Source organism: Archocentrus centrarchus, chromosome 20, assembly GCF_007364275.1.
Source record: "Archocentrus centrarchus isolate MPI-CPG fArcCen1 chromosome 20, fArcCen1, whole genome shotgun sequence".
Taxonomy (NCBI): domain Eukaryota; kingdom Metazoa; phylum Chordata; class Actinopteri; order Cichliformes; family Cichlidae; genus Archocentrus; species Archocentrus centrarchus.
Window position 1 is genome coordinate 28,443,647 of NC_044365.1, and position 24,542 is coordinate 28,468,188.

At 39.9% G+C, this 24,542-nt stretch overlaps 2 protein-coding genes across 3 annotated transcripts; one reads left to right on the forward strand and one right to left on the reverse strand.

Moving 5' to 3' along the window:
- The first annotated feature begins 6 nt into the window (after positions 1–6).
- Positions 7–8,607, forward strand: LOC115799736 (palmitoyltransferase ZDHHC20-like). Its single transcript, XM_030757010.1, has 13 exons — positions 7–125; positions 1,164–1,190; positions 1,586–1,680; positions 1,800–1,920; positions 2,010–2,079; positions 2,188–2,220; positions 2,496–2,616; positions 3,482–3,614; positions 3,916–4,042; positions 4,961–5,050; positions 5,138–5,250; positions 5,366–5,413; positions 5,558–8,607. The coding sequence occupies exons 1-12, from the start codon at positions 32–34 to the stop codon at positions 5,407–5,409; spliced, it is 1,068 nt and encodes a 355-aa protein (XP_030612870.1). The 5' UTR covers positions 7–31; the 3' UTR covers positions 5,410–5,413; positions 5,558–8,607.
- A 3,467-nt stretch (positions 8,608–12,074) lies between these two features.
- Positions 12,075–17,436, reverse strand: LOC115799093 (uncharacterized). Of its 2 annotated transcripts, XM_030756055.1 has the most exons (6): positions 17,382–17,436; positions 15,605–15,766; positions 14,379–15,280; positions 14,025–14,186; positions 13,245–13,334; positions 12,075–12,663 (listed from the first exon to the last, which is right to left on the reverse strand). In XM_030756055.1, the coding sequence occupies exons 3-6, from the start codon at positions 14,880–14,882 to the stop codon at positions 12,334–12,336; spliced, it is 1,086 nt and encodes a 361-aa protein (XP_030611915.1). In that variant the 5' UTR covers positions 14,883–15,280; positions 15,605–15,766; positions 17,382–17,436; the 3' UTR covers positions 12,075–12,333. The 2 variants fall into 2 exon arrangements, with proteins under 2 accessions (XP_030611915.1, XP_030611914.1); XM_030756054.1 differs by lacking the exon at positions 17,382–17,436 and having other exon boundaries at positions 15,605–16,232.
- Between the last annotated feature and the right edge of the window lie 7,106 nt (positions 17,437–24,542).

A 24,542-nucleotide genomic window follows, 5' to 3' on the forward strand; every position in this document is an offset into this window, starting at 1 on the left:
GGAGAAAGATGGCGCCCACACACGTACTGAGATGCTGTCAACGGGGCTTAGCATGGATACCTGTGATTTTATCGCGCTCGTCGTCTGCTGGTCGTATTACGCTTATGTGGTGGAGCTTTGTATATGTAAGTAGACACCCCGCCGCCGTCTGTCGCCTCTTTTAAAGCCGGTGTTAACCATATTTCCTGATACACACACACAGCAGCGACTGCTGGCCAGCAGGAAGTAAATGAACTGCAGCTCAACAAAGGTGTTGGCAAACCCGTCCAAATCTAGATCCAGCTAATTATCTGTTGGTTGCCACGGCTGGGGTGCCATATTTTCAGAGGAGGACTATTTTAGTCAAAGAAAAACTAGCACTGTGCTGCTTTTTCTTCTTTTTCTGCTGCCCGAGACTGGCAGCTCTGTGGTTTTATGGTCCAACTTAATGAGTCTGGATGGAGAATTAAAACTAAACGGTATTTGGCCGGCTGACCACATAAATGCCAGACTGCAGGGTCTGTTAATTAGATTGGTTGTTTTTCTTCTAAAAAGAAATGTATTTGTGTAAGATTGTGTCTAGAGGCAAAAACAAGATTGAGCTGTGAATGATTCCCACCTTGTGTATTTTAGTTAACAGGTCCTAAACTTTATCTTTGTTATCTCCAACTTGGAGGACTAATTAAATTGGCCCAGTATTGTTCAGATTAATGAGGTAATATGACAGATTATATTGCCGCTGTTCTTAGGGTGTGAGAGTTTTATTTATTTCCCATTTTTAGATTTTATTTATTTTTATTAAATGAATGACTAGGTGAAAGTGTCCATCGGTTTTATTTTCATTTTTACTGAGCTGGTGAAGTTTGAGGTTGTCACATAATGTCAAGTCATTACATTTTCTGCCTAAAAATGTGAATATAAAAATTTGAAAAGGAGTGGATGAACTCTGTCTGCTCAGTAAGATTAAACAATGCTCCAGAAGGGCAGATTGGATTTGTGGGTCATTGTCATCTCTTTAAGCTTTTTGGTACAGTATTAGTATTTTGTAAAACATGCTTCATAGAAGCAAATACAGTCTGGATAAATGATATGATGATTATTTTTTCTAGTTATTTTTGGTGGGTCTGTAGCCACCAAAATAATGTATAAAAATTTATCAATAATCTTCTGTTTTCTCTTTACAGTCACCATCCCCAGCATAGGAGAGCAGAGTAAGTGTCCCAGGGGATCAAACAGTGTTTGTTTAATAGATCCTGAATGGAAGTTTACTGAACTGAGCATGTTTTATTGGGATAATCTCACTTATGCTTCTGGAAATGTACTCTGTAGACTTGGCTTTAAGAAAGGGGGGGGGGGGGGGGGGGGGGGGGGGAGGCTGGCACAGAAAATGTGCTTCCTCTAAAAGTGCTGAGGTTTGCCTGCTATAGCCCAGCAGCTCCTCCTCATTCAGCATAAACTATTAGCTTTCCTCTCTCATTAATTAACTGCATAGGTTTCTTTTTTCCTTTTAGCTCGTATCTCAAGTTATAGTGGCATTTCCTTATATCAGCCCACACATATCAGTGTGTATGTTATTGATCCTGATGCTCAGTTTTCCCCCCTCCAGTCATCTACCTGATCTTCTTCCACCTCTCTTTCATCATGTTTGTGTGGTCTTACTGGAAGACCATCTTCACCAAGCCTGCCAACCCTTCCAAAGAGGTATGCCACTAATCCAGTTCTCCAGAACAAGCCTGCTCTGTCTGCCTGTATGTGTAATCCCCCGCTGCAGTAAAGGCATCTTTTTAAAAAAAAAAGGTATGCTGCCCCCTTCTCTCCAGTTTTGCCTCCCCAAGGCTGAAAAGGAGCGTTATGAGAAGGAGGAGAGGCTAGAGTCTCAGCAAGAGATCCTGTGGAGAGCTGCCAGCAGCCTGCCTCTGTACACCCGCACAGGCGCCGGAGGTACGCGTGTGTCTCTGAATGTAAATGAGAATGAATTTGTCCTGTTTTGAATTTATTATCACTATGATTATTGTGCTAATTTATTGCAGCGATCCGTTACTGTGACCGCTGTCAAGTTATCAAGCCAGACAGATGTCATCACTGCTCGGCATGTGACATGTAAGAATCATCTTTCCTTGTGAATTCCTGCAGATATTTTTTTTCTCTTCCTTTTCAGTTTTTGAAAGCTCATCTTTTTTTTTTTTTATTTTTTTTTTTCTCTGGCAGGTGTGTGCTGAAGATGGACCATCACTGTCCCTGGTATGTAAGAACTGCTTCCTGCTTTATTGCATCTGTTTCATTGAGTTAGTCAACCAAGAGTAAACTGCCTTCTGGACTGATGCTCATTTGACTGTCTGTCACTTTTTATAACTAATATCTTAGAGCGTGACATGTTGCTAAACCTGTTTAAAAAAAAATGGCTTAAGAATGCTGTTTGCTTGGTGCCACCTTAGCATTAGCCTTCACCTCTGGCAAACGTTGAGATTTCTCCTCTGAGGAAATAACATCCAGTGTGGTGTTTTGTGTGTCTGCAGGGTGAACAACTGTGTGGGATTCTCCAACTACAAGTTTTTCATCCTCTTCCTGGCCTACTCGCTCGTGTACTGTTTGTTCATTGCAGCCACCGTTCTGCAGTATTTCATAAAGTTCTGGACAGTGAGTAACGATGCACTCACACCACAGCACGGAGTGAATGTGTGACACAGATGCACATTCGGGTAGCGCGTCAAAGCTGGGATGAGCATCTCTTGAATTGGCTGTGCATGGCGCTGACCTCTCCTGTGCTGCACTGTGCCACTCCTCTGTTTTCTCTGTCCTCTCTCACCCTTCACCCTCTGAGCCCCCCCCCCCCCCCCCCCCCCCCCCCCCCCTCTTTCTTTTTCCCCTTTCTGTTATCCGCAGTTCTCGCACACTGGGTCATTGTTCTCCGATCTTTTCTCTTTTTCTGCCTCCCTCTACACTATCAGATCCATCAGTCACACCACTCACGTGGCCGCAAACACCTCCTCTCTTTCTTGTATTTTCTCTCTTACAGCTGCTTCACTTCAATTTCCTCTCATCTCTTCCTCTTTTATCCCTTTGTTTGCTGCCAATCCAGGCACAGTTTTCTCTTTCACCCCTCTCTCTCTCATTCATCCTCCCACTCCCCACCTCTCTGCCCAACTTGGCCTTGACTTGTATTTGCCTCCTGATTTCTAAGTGCTCCCCCTCCCCTCCCGTCGGGTCTCTCCTGGTGTTGCTAACCACTCTCGTTTTCTGTTTGTACTAAAGCTTTGCCGGAGGAAATCGGCAGAAAACTGCCCAAAGGTAACGCAGCCATCCTCCGAAGCTTTTCCCTCACCGTCCTTGCCATTGTTCTTTTTGTGGTGTGCATGCAGTGAAGTGGCTCACATGAGACTCTTTTTTTTTTTTTTTTTTTTTTCTCTCTCTATCATTGCTCTTGCTTTTCCACAAATCTCAGAGATGTGAAGTTGTTATTGATGGCTGTCTCGCTCTCCTCTTCTCCCATCTCTGCCCCCAGAATGAGCTGCCAGACACTCACGCCAAATTCCATGTCTTGTTTCTTTTTTTTGTGGCCGCCATGTTCTGCATCAGTATTTTGTCCCTCTTCAGCTACCACCTGTGGCTTGTAGGGAAGAACAGGTCGACTATAGGTAACAAACATGCACACACACACACACACACACACACACACACATTCAAGAGGTTTTTCCTTTCTTTTTCCTTTTTTTTTTTTTTTTTTTTTTTTAAACCAGCTCAACGGGTCATCATATTTTCCTTGTATTAAAATGTATCTAGCACTGATTTCAAATCTGCTAACACAATGTGTCAAGTTGTTTAAACTTTTTTTCCCTTTCCACTGAAGAATCCTTGTCACTGTAATAAATTAGGGTTTCTAACAATTTTCATTTTCCTCTCTCTGTCCCTTTTCTCCATGTTCCTCTTACCCTGCAGAGGCATTCAGAGCACCAGTCTTTAGGACAGGTCCTGATAAAAATGGCTTCTCTCTGGGTTTCCGAAAGAATATCGTTCAGGTCTTTGGTGATCAGGAGATGTACTGGCTGCTGCCCATCTTCACAAGGTAAAAAAAGAGACTAACTTAGAATTTCACAGAGAGACACACAAGGGCCAAAGGGAGTGGCTCCATGGTCTTATGGATGTTTTTGTCTTGCACACAAAAGATCCCTGATTTGAAACTGGGAGGAGACACAAACTCATTCTCCAGGATCACAAGCTAGTAGTGTATTCCTAGTGCCGGTCCCAAACACGGACAAATGGGTTGCTTCAGGAAGGGCATCCAGCGTAAAATCTATGCCAAACCATGTGTAGATCCATCTGCTGTGGAGACTCCTTGCAAAATATGGGAAACAAGTAATCCTAAAGTACCTCTCAGACAGAGGAGGTCTGACAGAGCCAGCAGGACTGGATATTTGTCTGTGTTCATCTGCATTAAATTGTGAACACAGTATTTGGTTTTGTACCAAAAAATGAAAAATCTAACATAGTTGTTTAATAGCTGAAGTAAAGGCTTAAATTTTGATCTTATTCTTTTAAATATCAGGCTAACTTGCAGCCACAGACTGTATGTGTCTTAAACCTGCATTCTTTCTAATGGGCACCAGGGGGCGACTCCTCAGCTTGCAAAAAGTTTTTTTGTTTTTAATAGAAACCTGTGCTAAAATGCCTGTACTTCTCATTTGCTATGTGACCTCAGTAAACACTTTCCTGAGTAGTTTATGGCCACAAATGCTTAGAGTCAGAAAATAAAATAAAGTAAGGTCCACCCCTCACTTGTCACGTCTGGTTTATTACATACAACAAGTACCAAATGCTAAATTGAAGCTTTTAAAACAGCAGTCTGCAAATGCTATCTTCATCTTTTATGTACAGTCTGCAGTTGCAGCAGCTCCTGAGCAGGTCTAACTTTGCTTTAGTTTTATTTTTTCCTCTGGTAGGTTGACAGCTCCTAATCTTTAGTTTCTCTCCTTGTTTACTGCAGCCAGGGAGATGGTCTGACGTTCCCCACTCGGCTGGTCAACCCTGATGTGGAGCAGGCCACAGTGACGCTGCAGTCAGAGCCCAGTAAAAGGTGCTAAATCTGGGTCCAATAATGGAAGCTTTTGAAAAGGCTTATTTTGAGAAAAATGGTGCTAATGGCAGTTCATTTTTTTTCCAGCGCTGCTGACATCACCGTGAGTCCACTCAGCGAGTCTCAGAACCGCCTCCTGAGCAACGAGCAGCATGCTAATAACGTCGGAGACCATCTGGCAAATAACACCCTCAAATCAGGTGAGTCCCGGCAGTGTTGGTATCATCATCATTATTATTATTATTATTATTACACAGACAGAATTTACATTAACAACTCACCCTGTCACGTATTCTGTTCTGCCTGTCCTCGCAGCTGAAAGTGAAACCATTACAATCTCAATGGAGAGCGAGTCCTAACCAGGTAATCACAGTCAGCCACCTCTCAGTGAGTCTGTAGGTCTGGCTTGATGGTCCATGTATGCCTTTAACAATTAGATTTTTCCAGATAGAAGTACTTTGTATAAATATTGTATAAAATATTCTTTTTGTTTCTTCGCTGCCACAGGAGAAACTCCTCAGTCATCTACTACGATGCCTTAAGCAGCGCTAGAGTTTAGTTCATCACCAGTCCGCCAGCAGATGCCCATTCAGACCCATTCACAGTAACTATGGAAGTACAGTCCATTATCACACTCATGTATTCCCTGGCATTAGCATTTTCGCATGCAGTGTCATGAGCGTATCTCACTTCATAAGACATGAGACAAGCTTATTCGCAGTTACACTAACAGTAACAGCTATATACATATTTCCTTGGTTTTTTTTTTTTTTTCCCAACTCTTACAAGTGAAGCATTTATTAATGAAGAAAGTCTTGGAGTGAATCAAAGCTACTGTTGTGCCAAAAACCTCCTGGGTGCACCAAGACAAAGCTGCAGTGAACTGAACCCCCTCCTGGGTGCACCAAGACAAAGCTGCAGTGAACTGAACCCGGATCAGTTTTTTTTTTTTAGGAAGGCAGCGCATGATGCGGAGGTGGATCATTTTACCCTTAATTTTATTTTTTGTTTGTTTCCTTTGTTTGTTTTTTTTAGTCTAATTTTTTTACTAATCTAACATTGGAGCGTATCAATGATCCACACCTTTTGAGATGGATACTTCCCAATGAACCTGGACTATCTCACAGAGGACTCTGCTGTTCGGCGAACCAGTGTGCAACAGGGAAGACTGTAGCTGGATTTTGGGCAGAATTTTGGATATCAGAGCACAAGATGGCGCATTTGCACTTTGTAGATTATCCATCAAAAAAAAAAAAAAGGTGCCGCTTTTCTTTCTTTCTTTTTAAAATCATGTCCAAAAAGCATCCCAGGTGCAACGGATGTTGGACGATCATGTGATTTTCTTTTTCTTTTTTTGTTTTTTTATGGTGTAGTGTGCATGTGCGTGAGAGAGAGAATGTGTGCAACAGTTGAAGTGGCAGTAAAAATTTTCTTCTTTCCTACTATCAGAGACTAAAAGAATCAGCTTTATGTGTTTTTTTTTTTTGTTTTTTTTGTGGCTATCTTGTGGCAAAACCTGCTGCTTCAAATGGATGGTTTAACTTTGGAGATGAAGCTCACACAGTGCAAAGTGCAGCGACACTCACTAACTGTTCTCTTAGAGCCTGATCAGCGATTCTTAGCCCGCAATGTGCACAAGCCTGTTTTTCTACGACTCAGTGCTTCAACCTTTACAAAGACACCAACAATCTGCCAAATAAGGGCTGGCCTGTCAGGAGCGCTGACCTCTGAACCTGAAGTGTTTACAGCATATTAGCTTTATCCTGACCTCACTGGCTAATGTCATCATAACCAAATTGAATTTAACAGTAGTTGTGGGGCAATATTTTGTACAACATTTATCTGTCGGTCCGACCTGTTGTGGTTCATGATGTCTGTGCAATACCAGTGCTGGCCAGCAGGTGGAGACAAGACACCTGTTTTGTCCACTCATTCAGCTTAGTGTTTTTTTTGTATCACTACATCATTTGCTCGGGGCTCAGTTCACTTTCAGATTAAATCTTTTTATTAATATCCAATTAATATGCATTAAATCTTTGTAATAACTCACCTAGATTTAATTTGAAAGTGTAATCCAACCCCTCTGATAGAGATGTCGGCTACAGCTTTGGCTCACCTTTTGGAATCCGCTCAGTGTTGTGTTCTTGAGCCTTAGCCTAGTTTAAAACCCATATCGTATCAGTGTTGGAACACCTGGGCTTTGACTCGCAAGGTCTGCGGAAAGCTGTAAGGATAAGCATTTATAATGCACAAGGGGCAGTGCCGAGGAGGAGGATACATTATTCAGAGGAATATTGTTGTTTTGGTTCAAACTTTGAATTCACATTGACAGGCAATACAGCAGATTCCTGATGTCCATCATTACTCACACCTCGGATCACATCCCTGAGTGTTGCTGGGCGAGCCGCCTGCTTAATATATCCAACCAGATACTGGTGATGTACAAGTTTACAGCTGTTTCTATCGTGTACAGTGTGTTAGTGTTGTCGTAAAGTGTGCTGAATGTACAACAGACAGGACAGCGAAGGTATGAGTGCTAAAAACAGCCTGATCTTTAAACTTCATGTTTACTTTTTAATCCTCCAATCATCTTTGACCTTTTGAGCCCAAGTGTATTTATAATTACTCTTTTGCAGACCAGTGATTGGGGGGATATTCATTATTGTATAATGACACTGTGGTTGAATCTTTAAAAAAAAAAAAAAAAAAAGAGTAGCAGATTAAATTACTTTTTAAGATTATGATCCAAGCCAAGGTTCTGTTATAATTACATGTAGATCTTTTCTAAACGTCACACTCAAACATTCAAAGAAAACAATAATTTAAAAAAAAAAAGACATTTTTGTATTGTGTATAAAGAGCCTGGCTCATTCCACTTGTCACTTACAGCCACTGATTCTAAAACTGTGGACCTGTTGTCTTGTTTTACAAATGCCTGTATTCTCTCTCTGGGCTGTTTGTCCTTGAGAATAAAGTGTGTGTGTGTGTGTGTGTGTTTTGTAATGCTTAAGTGAGTGTTCTTTTGTAATATTGTTGTCTTGGAGAGAAGGTTTTTTTGTTTTTTGGTTTTTTTTTTGTCCGTTTCTGTGAACATGCGTAACTGACTAATGCTATAAAGCATGGCTTCACTTCTGTAAAGATGTTTAACCATGATAATGGAGGTTGTGGTGTTATAAAAGACATTGTTTTGTTTGTTTTTGTTTCTTTTTTAACTATAGCTAGGTGTTATATTTTAAATCAGCTTTACTCTGGTGTGTGTCAACTTTATAAACGAAGCCATAAAAACTCTGAAGACTGAAGAAGGATTTGAAAATCTCAGTCTATTATCAGTTTTTTTCAGACTGACCACATGCTACATCTGTGTTCACAGTGCAGTGCAGATGTAGCCATCATAACCTGCTTATTGCTACATTTTGCTTTCTTTTTGTTACAATGTCCTATACATATATATATATATATATATATATATAAGAAAACAGAAGACAGCATATATTTTTCTTGTCTGATTAATTTTACTGTTCCTATTTTGTGAATGAAGTACATGCCTCTACACAGTTAACATGAAAATAACAATAAATGTTTTTCTAAAAATTCAGCCAGTTTTGTTTTTGGACTGGACTGGTGATTGGAAAGCATTTTTATCCTCTATCTGAGCACCCAGAGCACTTTTTACTGCTAGCTTCATTCACCCAATCTCACACACAGTGCTTTTTCTTTTTTTTCTACACGTAACATTCGTGCACACGCCGATGGATCCATTGGGAACAATTCAGGTTTCAGTTTCTTCCCTGAGGAAACGTCGACATGCAACTGGGGATCGAACAACCGATCTTAGGTTGACAATCAAAATAAAGTTATATTTAGAAGTGCTCCTTAAAATCAATTCAGTTTATACAGCCTTCTCACAACCCAAGTTGAGGAGAAGGCAGCAGAGTTTTGGGGAACTGGTGTTTCAGACACTGTTTCATATTCAGACATAAGGTCTTCATCTCCAGTCAGTGGTGCCTCAAATGATATCACTTGTATGGAATTTACCAGATTTTGTGCATCTGTTTTTCATATATAGTGTGTTTCTATAGGTTCTCAGTCATCCAGGTCTTGGTAGTCTTAAGAGCTTTAGTTGAAGGCAGCTGGACTTATTTTTTGGGTTCTTAAAGATGTTGAATCTCTCACCTCTGGAGATCCCAGGTGTTGGCCCACCCTGTCATCAGAGATCAATAAATGGATACTTTATTGAGCCCACAAGGGAAATTGTTGCATTACAGCAGCAGGATAAAGAGTAAAAATACTACAGTCTACAGTGTATAACAAAGTAAAAACAGCACAGGCACATAATGAAGGCTTTATGCTGTGAGATAGAACAAAAAATTTTATGTGTACAACAAAGATTAAAAAAAGGTAAAGAAGAGTAAAATTAAGAGACTGTGCAAGAGAGCAGTGCAAATTTTAGTACCGACGGGAGCGCGGGCGCTCCCATTTGCATATGCATTTTGTAACCTCAGTAGAACTGCAACCAAATAAAAGAGACAGCAACACTTTTTTTGCATCTAAAACCAGAGGAATTACAATTACATTTTGTGCATTCAGTGTGTCCCCAGGCATCTTTTCTCTAACAGGTTTGTAGAAATCTTGTAAAAAGCGCAAACAATAAAAACATTATAATCCAGACGCGGCTGCTTTTTTGATGCAATTAGCTGTTCACGGGGCTTCCTACATTGAAATGCATGCCATCACGATGTCAACATCAACTATCTCGGATTTTTTTGGCGCGCCATTGAACATAACAGGAAGTGACGTCATCTCCCGGGAAATTTGTTCGCCTCATTTGTAGTCGCGCTCTCGCTGTCGCTCATAGTGGGATTCTCGCTTGCAAAAACACAGACACACATAGATCGCACAAATTGCAACCTTGCCACAAACACACTACACACTGCCGCACACAAAATCATGGTACCGCGAAAACCCGGACCCGCGAAACGGTACTCTGTGCATGAAGCTTTGGCGCCATCACAGTTCCCCTGGTGGTACTGAGAAGTACTACTAAGTACTAAGTATTACTAGGCCTCTCTGTATTTTAGTTCTTGGGACACTTGGATCTTGATTGTACTATTGTAAATAATTTGCTCTGAGGTAAATGCTGTATTTTTTGCAAATTGTGCCAATACAATTTTTATGTGAATTTTTGCTGCATTAAAAATGAGCGTTTCTCAATAAATTCAATAACCTATCACAGCTCCACCGGTGCTAATGAAATGGAAAGTTTTAACAATGCCTTTCTTTTTATGAATTCCTGGGACAGTTAAAAATTTGATTGCACTTTTGTACATAGTTTATTTTTGATATATATGCTGTCTTTTTGCAAATTGTTCATAATATTGCATTTTTCATTTTTGCTACAGTTTATAAAAATGAGTGTATATCCAAAATGAAGTTATGGATGCACTCCAAATAACTTTTCTGTGGTTTGAAAGACCTCTGTGCATCTTTTTCTCGTTTACAATTTTGAGGGATACAGCTATGGATTTTATTTATCTAGAAAAATATGTAAAAATAAAAAGCGATTTTAATTTTTTTTGGATTAGTGCACTTTTTAGCTAATTTCTGTAGTTGTTATGGATTTATTTCATACATATTAAAATTTGGGATGTAAGGATTCTATTGATGTATAGAAAGTTGAAATAGTCCAAAAAATGGCACTACAGCATGTAAAAATGTAAACATATGGTCTGGCGGACTTTCTATTGTAGGTACTAATATGTTCACTATGAATCTAGGGAACAGCTGCAACTTCACAGAGAACAGTAGGAATGATTTCCTGATTTCCTTTATGGAAGCGGGGTTGAAGCAGTCTAAAGGAGAATGAGCACTGCTGCCTCAGTAGTGTGGAGTGGAGTGGGTGAGATGGGTTGTCCATGATGGAGAACAGTTTGTTCAGTGACCTCCTGTCCCTCACTGACTCAAATGCCTCTAGATTCTGGCCAATGATGGTTCCAGCCTTGTGAATCAGTTTGCCCCCAAACCAAGATAGGAGCTGTCATTAAGGTTACAAATGTCAAGGTGTGATTGAGGGTTCAATTACCTGGGAAAGCATCTCAAGAGGTGGCTAATAGTCAGTACCCCCGTTCAATATGATGGTTCCAGGTGAAAGTGCATGACCTTAGTTACTCCTCTGAAACCATCTGTTTTCTAGGTCCAAGAGATTTACATTTGTATCCTCCAAAAAATGTCCCTTCTCATTTTAAGTGCACATGATAGCCAAATCCTGTCCTGAAGAGGTGGCCCTCCTGTGTTGCGCCATGCAAGCACTCCTCACTGCACTGCACTGTACTGTTGAGCTTGTGTTTGGGTGTTTTGTCTCCGGGATGACCCAGTTTTTCTGAAGATATTGCCAGGTATAAAGTGCCCCAGGATGTTTTGCTTGGAGAAAAATCTCCACCAAACGTGTCACACAAGGAACAGTGTTGTTCCACCTACACTGTAAGACATTTCAAGTCAGTTAAACTTGCAAATGAAAGTCCACCTGCTGCCTTAAAATTGCATGTTAACTGAACTAGCAGTTTATCGTTGTTTCAACTCAGAAATTAAAGTTCAAAAAGTTGATTGTACTACATTGTTGTTGTTGTCTTAACGTAGTTCTTTAAGTTGTCAAAGTTAATTTAACTTTTTATCACTTGCTGTCTCAACTTGATACTTTGAGTTAAATCAAAAAATCATTACACATTATCGGTGCAAAAAAACCGTTTATCACTTGTTGTTTCAACTTAATATTCTAAGGCAAAACAATAAAATATCAAACATCATCAATATAATAACTTTCTTTAGCTAGTTGAACAAACACACATTTCTGCATGATTGTAACTCTCTGTTTTGAGTTCAAATAACTTATATGAAATTCAACATTCCATTTCAAGTTAAAAGAATTTAAATTTCAAATTTGTTTTAACTTACATGATACATGACAGAACACACTGAATGCTTGCATTTATCCAAAATATCCAAATTTTATTAATAAAAACATCTTTATAAATTTTAACACCATGCTTTCACAACCAGATAGCAAAACACATGGGAGGGGGATGGAGAAAGTGGGGTTGTAGCAAGAGAAGATGGGGTCGTGGGGAGGAGAGACAGAGTGACTGAGTGGAGGAAGAAGGTTGCAGACACGGAGAAGGTGAGGTAGAGTTGTAGGCAGGTTCATAAAACTTTATGAACAAAGAACAAAAATGCTCAACATTGTAAACAATCAAAAAAACATTGGTGTTATTTAAACACAAGTTAAATTTTTACACACGATATCTAAGCAGTTTATTTCTTAGTCCTTGGACTCTTGCAGAGCATTGGTCTGGTTTAATGTTCATGATGACCTTCTGCAGGAGCTCAAAGGAGTACCTCATATTTTGTGGGTACTCAAGGTTAAGGCAGTAGATGGTGCCCAGTAACACAGCAAAGCCAGTGGGCACATCTCTGATGTCATCTAGGATGATCTTTTCCTCTGCTACCACAGCCACATTGAAGACCTCTAAAGGGAATGCATCCTGCAGAGGGCTTTCATGTCCGATCAGCAGTCCGACTTCCATCCCGCTCATTATCACGTCGAGGGTTTCACCATGAGCCTAAAGACATAAAGACATATACATCTTTACTTCTCCAAGTTAAAAACATCACTGACATATTAATAAATAAAGGCTATATATGTCTTTCAAGTGAGTGAGTGTGTCAGTCAGTGAGTGTTGTAAATAATGGAACTGAAAGGCTATGTATCAACCACTAATAAATAAAATGATTCCTGCAAATATAATAAAACGTGTATTAAACTTGACTGAAAAAACTCAGGGACATGAAACTAATACTGTGTTGTAGAGTGGGGTGATGGCAAAACTACTTGGGAGACCACCATAATGATCCAGAATTCAAAGTCAGACAAGATTCCTCAGCAAGGATATTTAGACTCTTCTTGATGTAAATGCTTGCTGATGCTAACTTTTAATCACATTAGCTATTAAATAGATCACGATTTCATTACGACATTAGAAAAGAGTATGATAGCATGACTGACTAGTGGGCTACAATTTTTTTTCTATTGATCACGTGTTACACAATAGCTATAAGTTATCTAAGTCAATTTGCATGTCCCCGAGTTTTAACCATGTGCGTATGGAAAAGTAGTACAGAATATGTAAATATAGGGTCTTACATTACACTTCCTGATTATGTTGGAGGAATCGTCTGAAAAGTAGCACAGGAGACCAAGAAGGGCAGCTGTTCTTTGGTTTTGGTTTACGTCCTGCCAAAACAGGTAAAGGTACATGAATGTAATACAAAAAAAGGAACAATAATCTTAGTACATATTTGTAGAAAATGTTTTTTATACAGTTGTTAGGGATTATTTTTAACTCAGTGAATAAAGGACAAATGTTTAAAGGTAAACTTCAGTAAATTAAATAATTAACAGTGGATCAACCAAATAATAAGCAATTAAATAATACATTAGACAGAGATCAACAGATCAGAAAGTTCTAGACTAACTTCTCTCTTTCAGTGCACCTTATCTCAAGGTCCGGCCACCGAACGTACAAATAAAACATTACCCATGTCACCATGTTCTGTCATTAATCTGGACAAGATTTCTCTGTACTGATTAAATTAGAACATCAGGAAGAAGATGTGCCTATGACTGAGAGGAATCTGGGTCATGAAAAACCAGCCAGAACAAGACTGAATGACAAAGGTCAACTCATAGCGCCCAGAGATGGTTTATGCTTAGATAACAACATGTATAAAAATGTTTTGGTTAGACAGGAACACGGGCTCAGAGAGAGAGAGAGTGCACACTCTTACTCTGGGTTCCCGCATGGCCATGTGTATATGTGTATATTTTCTGATTCTTTAATACATTAAATGTTTTACTTTTTTAACTATAGTGTTTCAGGTGTCTTCCTTCACAAAAAACCTGTTTACCTGACACAGTACATACCTCCTTTTGAAGGCAATCCAAAATGCTGCTCAGGGCCAACCTCCTGCCCGATGCAGCAGCTGTTTTGTAAAGTTGTAGAAGACTGAGCATGAAGGCATCACGTCCACCCAAAAAGGATTCCAGCAGGTCTTTGGTGACAATTCTCCAGAACTCTGCAATTAGCTGAAGCAGATGGGTAACAAAATAGCACAGAAAAGGCCATGAGTGAGGGAAAATATAAGCAGCATAGAACTGTGGGGACAGAAACTCAAAGAAATAAGTTATTGCAACAAAGAGTACATGTTTTCTGATTAATGAACACTAAAGTCACAAAATATAAGATTTTTATGCCATATTCAGTTGGCAAAGGATTACCTGTCGCTCACTAAACAATGCAGGCCATCTGTCCTTGACAACAAAGATGAGAGGTTCATCACTGATTATTTCTTGTCTCTGCTGTGCAAATGTTGCAGTCATCAATTCATCCAGGACCTGTAAATCTGGATCTTTCTTCTGCACTTTTAGAGCCATGGTCTTGTGATCCTTCTCTGCTTTGACTGCAATTTGTCCCTCAGGTGGCTGTGGCAAATAGTGGATCTCTCCCTTTTTTGACTTCTTGAGTGGCTTGCCATTTCTTTTTCCTCTTTTTCTTTTATTTACCAGAACTTCTGGGCATCCAGCTGCCATCATCCTCTGATAATTGCTCATCTTGAATACAAGCTGAACTTCCAGAAATACCATCCTTGACCAGAACCTGGCTCCCTCACGCAAGGGTGCTTGACCACCAGCGCTTTCTATGTTGTCTCTAGTAGGATAGGGAGTGATTTTGGTGATGCAATCAGCCAGTCTGTCCAGTATTACACTCTTTGAGACAACCATCGCAGCTCCATCATTGGCACAGGCATCATTTGCTACCCTCAGCTGATACTCAACATCATGAGAGAAATGTGGAATAATAAATGGTTCAGACCCTTCTGTTGGATCTGCACTACTTGGGGGACCGGGGCTTGCAGTATCTAATGTTGAGTCAGAATGTGGTTCAGACAACACTGAAAGAGGACTTTCAGTGTTGTTCGTTCAGTTGGTAGATCCTTGATATCAGTCAAACTGCAGAGCTCATTCCCAAAGTCTGGATCTTCAAACTATAAAAGAAAGCTCCCTCGGAGTCCCAGAGTGTTACGCAGTACTGTACATATCTCATCAACTGATGAGGGAACATCTTATTTCCTGAGGTGAGACAATGACTTGGAGAAGCATCATTGATGAGGCAGCAGTAACTGAAACACAGACAAAAAACAAGAAAACACTTCACATAATAGTAAAAACTCAATCTAAAATAAGTTATAGTCAAAACAGTACAGGCTAGATAAAATGACTTCTATTGCGCACACATTTCACTACCACCAACACATCACAACAGATCACTATCCCCTGAATTGCCCCCCCAACACACATCTTTCTTCTCCATTCCTCTCGAGCCCTTGACCACTCCTGCTCATTGTTGCTTCACCACATTTGATCTACCCCACCCCCGAGATTTCCAAGCTCCAAAGATTGAGTGTGTCTTTACATTTTAGACAACCTGCCCAATCAACAATTACCTTAATGTAACATGAACGTCCTTGGAGTGATGAGCAGCTTTCCTTCAACAGGGTATGCAGCAAGTGGGGTGTAGTCATTCAGATCGTCAGGGTCAACAACCACAGTTGCTGCAGGGTCTCTTCTGGTGAGCTGGTAACACCTTAGATGCTCCAGGAAGGTCACTGCGAATAGTTCCAAAATGAATGATATGCAGCCATCCACTACACATATCTCCAATACTCTCCCAAAATCTGGCAGTCCACATGTCTGTCCAACTGAGAGCACCATTCCTTTAGAATACTTTGTCCCCTTTACATAAGCAGTGGAGGTGAGTGAAACAGAGTCCAGACCTTTAAACTTGTTCCATAGAGCCTCTCTGATGGCAGCATCTAAGATGCCGACAGACACATCTGATACTCGCCCAGTTTCAATGCTTGATTTGAAAATAGTTGGCATCTCCAAATAATATGACAACATAAGTTGATGTCTTGTGGCCAAAGTGTGCAGAATATTTTTGAAGTTGCCAGTGTTGTGAACCACTCTTTTAAAGAACGAATGTTTTGCCTCAAATCGTATTGTCCAGAATTCAATCAATGGTCCAAATTTTTTGATAAGAACAGGATAATGTTCAAGATAATGATGTTTGGGGCGTAATTTTTTTTTTTTTTTTTTTTTTTTTTTTTTTTTTTTTTTTAGCCTGTCATGTCTGGTAGATCTTGCAAGCAGAACTGTGATCTGAATGCGTTGTTGTGCCAAACATATTTGCTATTTCAAGATGAGCTCTATAGGTTCTCAATAGGCTCTTCTTGTTGATGTTTTAACCCTTTATTTTATTTATCTGAGTTATTTTTCCACATACTATGTAACAGCCAGAGCTGACAGGCTGAAGAAGAGGAAAATAAAGAGAAGAAAAAGGGAGAGAGAAAGGGAGCAAAAAAAAAAAAAAAAAAAAGGGGAAAGAGCACAAGTCTATTAATCAGATACTTCATCACTTTAACATATAAAAAAATACTATAAACTGATCAATAAACTGATCCACAAAGCCAGTGATGTGGTGGGAGTGGAGCTGGATTCGCTTATGGCAGTGTCGGAGAGGAGGATGCTGTCTAAGCTGCAGGCCATTATGAACAATGGCTCCCACCCACTCTACAACACAGTGATGGGACACAGGAGCACATTCAGTGCAAGACTCATCCCACCAAAATGCACCACAGAGCGCCACAGGAGGTCATTTCTACCTGTGGCCATCAGACTCTATAACTCCTCCCTTAATAGGTGACATTGTGGTTCATCAGTGTCACTCATTTATCAGTATTCAATTGTACATAAAATTGTTTAAATTTCCATATACATTGTACATACACTATATACATTGTACATTGTACATACACTTATACATTGTACAAAAAAGGACTGTGCATATATATATAATGACACCTATTTAAAAATTTTTGCACTCACAATTCTCATATGTGTATAGATTTAGATGTGTATATAGTCAAAATATCTCTTTAGTCTTTATACTTTTATGCCTTTAGTGTATGTTATTGTGTTTTAGGGTTACTCGTTTAAATGAAACGGTTGCAGCTGTAACAGTAGTAATTTCCCTTTGGGATCAATAAAGTATTCTGACTGACTGACTGACTGACTGACTATCAATACTTGCAAAAATAAATTTGTGTGTGAAAAACAAAACTAACAAAGCATGTTACGCACACCAACAATTTTGTTGAGTTGTGATTGAGTGGGCGTTTGTGTCTGTGTCATGTTTGTGTCTGTGTCATGGAACGTACTTACCAATGAGGGCAAAACGCTGCAGCTCCACCCATCAGAAGCCAGAGGCAGGTACGGAAAGCCCCCGGAACCCCAGGCCACCAGCAGCCCACCAAGAGCCAGGAAGACCCCCGGCCACTCAGTCCAAAGACAACCGCACACCTACCCCAGCAGACGGGAGAGGGTGGTCTCAGACGGAGCCCCCCCAGTCGAGGAGCGAGGGCTCCAGGGAACCCAAGGCGATGAGAAGCCAGCCCCCCCCCAGCGGCCAGCCCCCTGCACTGGCCGGCGGCAGGGCTCCCGGGCCCACGGCACCCAAGGACCGCCCGACCCTCCACAGAGCCCCCCCCCACGCCGAAGAAGCCAACGCAGCCCCGCACCGCACCCCCAAGGGGGGCAGGCCAGTACCCACGCCAGAACACCCAGCCCCACCCAGGAACCCCGAGGCACCCCCATCCCAGGGGGGTAGGGGGGAGGAGGCAACCAGCAAGGAGTGGCCAGGAGGCAAGGCACAAGGCCCAGACCCAGGTCCAGCCATACATACAAACACACCCAGACACCCGTGTACACATTTATACACAGATACTCATACATGCCCATACATACTTACCCACACACAGATATGCCATACATACACATTCACTCACCCACCCATACTCACGGAGACGGTGACAAATACACAAAGACACACATTCATCCATAGCTACCCACCCTCTGAAGGCGGGGCAAGTGGAAACCACCCCAGGGCCAACAGCGACCCCAGGACGCCACCAGCCCGGTCCCCAAGGAACCACCCGTAGGGGCGTAATTTAGTATCAGGAAATAAAGTAACTGTCTGTGATCAGAGATTTTGGCTTGTAGGTAGCACAAGGTTTCTGTTGTGAATGAGGGGCTTGATAGCAGCTCCACAATGTCTTTCAGTTCAAGGACCACAGACCAAGTCTTTTCACTCTCTGGAACATGGTGGCCAATCAACAGTGGAAGAAATCTCAGAAGAGCCCAGTTTTCGTGTCCATTGCCACCAATAGTTCCTTTTTTTACAAAGTTTGTTTGTATTGTCTGAGGTCTGTTAGTTTTGTCAGAAAACTGAAAAGGAAATGATGCTAACTTGTCATTAAGTTCATTCAATGTGAAATACTTTTTTGCAATCAAATCTGAAAGACATATGCATAGTTCCACAGGTACAATTCCCTCTAATATATCGTGCAAAAAATCAGGTGGAAACCCTTTTGTAGGATGAAAGTGGGCAAGTCTCCTTAAAGGACAGTCTCTCTTCAAGCCATCAACACATGAGGTATCAGTTGTGTTTAGTACATTAACGGCTTCATCAAACTGTTCAGGAGTTCTTAAAGTAAATGCCCCACTTCTGACATCATGTTGCTGAATATCTTTAAGGCTAGCCAAACAAAATCTGCAAAATTTCTCAACATTGACTCTTGGTATCCTGCAAGGGAGTGTGCACCCAAGTTGTCTGCTGACACATACAAAACAGTACCTTTGATACGAGACCCAAATCTTTTCACAAATACACCTGTATTCTCTAAATGCTGAAGATCTCTAATCAGAGGCTCCAAAACTTTGCTGTAACCATATTGTTTTATATGTACAGTTTTGCACAATGCAGCTAAATAAATTGATGACAATGTTGATCTAAGTCTTATGGGCAAGTTGACTATCACCCAATATATACCACAGACTTTATGGATTTTTTTAGAAGTCCCCAGAGGATTACAAATTTCAAAATCATCAATGTATAATCCGAGAGCTATGCCTAATTCTTCATTGAGAATTTTGTTTTCTTTAAAGTGTTCACCATCTTGAAATGAACTGTAACAACCTTCCTGTTCACTGGATCTCTGTAATCTTTCAAGAATCTCACTTTTTTCTAACAACTTACTTAACAAATCTAAAACAGGAACATACACAAATGAATGGTTTTTTTCTTGTGCATTTAGCACATACTCAACTGGTTCAACAACTGTAAAGTTCTTTCTGTAAAATGATTGCCTTTTTCGCTCTGTGCCTAAAGACCCTGCCCTTGAAAGAAATTTCAGTGGGTTCAAAGACTGAATTTCATCAGACAATGATGTTACAACAGAGGCATCAGCAGCACAGTTATTTTCCTCCAAAACGTTCTCTATAATCTTCTTAATATTTTTATAAGCAAAGTCTCCAATGTCAAATAACTCATCAATTACTTCCTGTACTGCAGAATTAGAAACATGCAGAATTGCTTGCATACGGAGAAATAAAGATGCCAACTGACGTTTAATTGCCTCTCCACTGTCAAAATCAGATTCAACCTCAGGTACTGAACCATATGAAGGTGATGCCTCAGTATCAGAAATAAATTCATCTTCTAGCACTGCATTTGTATGTGTATGGTGTACAAAAAGCTCTGGTCTTAAACTATTTAGGGTGGAAAACCTGTGACAGCGACTTCTATGAGCAGTAAATGTTGACAGTACACTGGATTTGAAAAAGCAATCTGCAAATGGACATTTAACTGTTTCCTTGTTCCTCAAATGAGACTTGAGATGAGCAAAATATTTGTTAATGGTACTAGGCTCTGAGAATGTACACAAATCACAGCATAACTTAGTCACAATTTTATGATCATCTTTTACATGTTCTTTCAAATGTTTTTGAAGTTCAGCTTGGGTTTGAAATGTGTTAAAACAGTCTTCATAAATACAGACAAGCCCCGAACACCTCCGATGATGTCCATGACGCTCTTTATAATGTTGCAGTATTCTTCCTTGCCCATTGGAGGAGAACGCACAAAACTTACATTTCCACTTCATGAACTGGAAATCCTTGTTCACTTCTGTAAACAAAAATAATTTGCATGTTAAAAAAAATGAAACCAAAATATATATATTTTTTATATTTAGTTCATAAATTCTTAAATTGTTTAATCCTTCAAAATATGACAATGGTTGCACTTTGTGATTTTGCAAAAAAAATATGCCAAATATTACCCTTTTCCAGTTTCTACATTCTGACCAGTTTTCATTTTATGTAACATGCTACAAAAAACAGTTTACTATTAGCAACAAAAAATAACTAGACATTTGACATCTAATTTCTAAAAACACTTATTGTGTTAAGATTACCTAAAACTTATGCAGTACATTGCAAAAACCCTGCAAGAATTACAAACTTTATGTTCAAATATTGACTTTTGATTTTGTTCTTAAATATTGCGCTTGACTACATTTTCATCCGATGTTAAAATAAAAAGCACTTAGGACTGAAGACAGTGTTAGATAATTAAATGTCAGATGTCCACTAAACATGTTAGCCACAAAACTATAATTCTCTTTAAAAATGACTTTCGTTTTAACATAATTCACTATGCAAAACATACCGAACAGGCATCGAGAGCTACCATCTCTTGAGGAATTTGGTTACATTTTACTCCTGTCATACATTAAACATACGCCCCCTTCACACCTGGGCACATGTGTTCACGCACATGATCAATAGAGGGTCATAACCACCTCCAGGGGACTACGCCCACAGGGGTTTAAATACCTGGGTCTCTCCACCATTTGGTTGAGAACTGAAGAAGCCTTTCGGATGAGAGGTGAAACGTCTTCAAGAAACAAAAAGAAGTCCAGTCGCCTTTTTCAAGCTCCAGAGACTACATTAAACATATTATTTTAACATGACAAAGGCAACATTTGCTCTGCTATCTGCTGCAAGTGCCCCGCTTTTACACAAAAGTCCAGCAAACATTCCCCACACAGACGCACGGGCGCACACACGAGGGGCAAAAGGAGAAATTGCGAGGGAAGAAAATTTTGCTCAGAATGGAGTTTTTAAGTCCTACTGCATGAGCTGTACTAAAACAAATTGTAACCAGCATAAAATCAGATATCAAACTACATTACCAAGTTTTCCTAGTTTATTGGTCAATATAAAATGTTAGCAAAGCATGAGCACCGTGCCCTATTTCTGATAAATAAAGTCATTTGATATTGAACATTTACAGTAAGCTAATGCCTTGTATGCCCTTGACTGTTAGCTAATTAGCTAGCTCATGCTTTGGTGAAGGTACTGAGTAAGAAAACATGAAAACAACGTATATTGCGGTCACGTTAAAACACTACACCAGTTATGTAACATGTTGTTTTTTGTTTGTTTGTTTTTTTCTTTTTAAAAATCCTGATCGAATAAGATTAAATCTGTCCAGCAAAGCAGAGGGTGGGGGGGTCAGCTGATAACCAAAGCTTCAAATGTATTTTTCCCGGGTACTAAAAAACACAGTCTATATAGTTACTCTTTGCACTGACGATTAATAGAAGAGTAGTTAATTTAAGTTTATTAAACTTACCTGGCACTGACACTGTTGCTGTATTGCTCCGCCTACTGCAACAGGCCGTTGTCAGCGAAATAGTCTCCTTCCGCTGGTGGAAGTAGTCCTTTACAATGTACCTTAAAATGTGTATATTTTGGATGGGATTCGATATATGACTTAACTGTAGTGTATAAATTATTATTTCCATTCTTCCATATTGCCTTGGTTTGAAGAAGACAGTTTAATTCAAAAGTCACTGCAAATAAATTTTTTCTGTAGCTACAATCCCACATTCCCGCCTTTTTCCCCTCTCCTTGTTTCAAATTGATGACTTACAAATCCAAGTTAAATCAAATCTGACAAATTCCCAAAGAGTCAACACAATGAATAACTTTAAGTTTTACTTTCCCGCCTTTTATCCTCTCCTTTTTTTTTCAACTTCTGACTTACAGACTCAAGTTCAATCAACACATACAAATCGGACAAATTTCTCAAATAGTCAACACAATGGATAGCTGTAAGTTTTACTTTCTAAAACTCATAATGTAGAGTTCAAAATTTAAAAACTGTCAGAGCTCTTTGTGTTAAAGAAATGTAGTAAGTGGATTTAACTAAATGAGGCTGCTATGTTTTACAGTGTATCATTCTGTTTCTGATATGTAAACGTCTGCCCGTGACTAGAGTCCAGTGTGTAAAGCCTGTAGAGTTACCCTTTAATTGTTTAAGATAAGTAGATTATTATACGTGGCATTTTTCTTTGTGGTATGACTCGACACTTAAATGGGCCACATTCAAAATAGCAGCTTAAATTTTGAATTACAGGAGAGTAAGAGGAACACTTTGTACAGTGTCAGTTTATGTTTGGAAACCACCTTATTTCACAAGATTGAATGCAGCAATTTGCAACAAGAGATAAGATCTTTAGATCAGAGCCACTGAAACTGTGATATATATATATACTGTATATATATAGTGAAGCTAAATATTCAAAACCATCTCCTCATAGCAGTTTTGACACTTTCAAAGTGAAAATAAGCTGTGAAACCGGATGTTCTTGTGCCACCAACTGCTTCAGAGTGCTTCAGACAGTGCTTGCAGAACATCTCTTTTATGAACAGACTCCAGCATCTGCATGTGCTAAATTCCTGAAAAGAAACATGCACTATCAAGCTACACAAGCATATAATAACAGCTTCCTCATTGAATTGGTATCTGTGTTTAGCCATGTGCTGTCAGACATGATTAGAAAGAGTAAACACTCGTTGTGGACTTAGATTCAGGAACGCTGTTGAGCATTAACCTTTGCTATTTGTCTGACATCCAGGCCCTTGACCTCTGGTGCTCAGGGTGCTGTTTGCTCATTCTCTTGTCCTTCGTGGTAATTTTCTCTGCAAAATTACTCGCTGTGCTTGTCTGCAAATCAAAGTGTTGGCACACAAAGGCAGAACAGCCTGCACCGCATCTGTTCCGCAGGTCCAGTTAAGCGGCTACCGCAGCAAAATGTAGTAAAAAACAAAAATACTGCTCATAAAAAGAAAACATGTAAGCCTTCTTAAAATAGAATCGCAATAATTCCCGCACAATTAAAAACATAGAAAATGCTATTTTTACATTAATCTTTCAAAATTCACCCTTTTTGTACCCTCCGCTCTAATGTGTGTGTTTGTACTCATGTAAACTAAGCCTCCCAAGGTAATGAACTCTGGCTCAGTTTTTCAGGGGAAGCTATAAACTATCAAAAAGAAAAAGAAAAAAGTCCGCAAAGCAAACACAGGCACAGTTTCACTTTGTGGCTTATCCATTAAAGGCAAAGGCATTAAACAATGATACTGGATGGTGACATCAGGCTGTACAAACACAGATCCCATCAGGTGACAGTTTTCTTTTAAATTTAGCAACTAAATTTAAGGTAAATCCAAATGAACTTTAACCTAAATTTCTGGCTTCCAGATGTGAATCAGAAATTGCCCATGTTACAGTCACGTCAACAAATGCTGCTTTCACAGTGTGCTGAGTTATTCACTTAATCACTGACCGTAGCAACCTGAGATTGCAGCTGTGACCAGAAACTTGTTCAAACACATACAGCGATGCTAAAAGCTGTGTCAGGGATGAAGACTGTACAGTCCTGGAACTTTTCTATAAACTTCCTAAATGCAGGCCAGTCAGGGCAAATCATTTCTAATGAGTGTACGCCCAGTCTTAACCAACTAAGGTGAATCCAGAGTGGCAGGAGAGTTGCTCAGGCTTGGATAAAATGATTCAGTGTTTATATGAACTCAGTGAAGGATACATACTAGTGTACAGGATGTAACATGAAAAGTTTCCCTGTTTTTGTGCCCCTCAGTCGGATCTGTTAATCATTCTTTAGACAGGTCTGTACCCGCAACTCAAGGATAAAGAGATATAATCTCAGTATCAAAGAAAATAAAACTATCAGATCCTCCTGAAGCCAAGGTTTATCCCCATAAAATAACTTGGATATAAAGAAAGATAAGATTCATGGGAGAGAGAAAAAAGTCTAAAACAGATCATGTTCTCGGAGAACAAGCAGAGGGAACAAAGGAGACGATATCCAGTGAGGTGTCCTGTCCAATGTTGATGCTGCAAAACTCAGCTGGATATTTCTGATTACTAAACAGCCTTCTGAGTGTTGCTGAAAAGTATTCTAAAGAATGTGAAAACAAAGATGTGTGTGTTTTGTAAGGGCTCCAGTCCAAAGAAACGTCCCTGCATAAGGCTGTGAAACTGCCCCTCCTCCGTCCTAAACCCCCACCGCATTAATGGTTGTCCCGTAACCTATAAAAGATGTTCCCACTCATCTTGAACTCCTAAGTTGAAAAGAACAATCTAGTCAGAGTCCGCCCTGTGTGTGTGTGTGT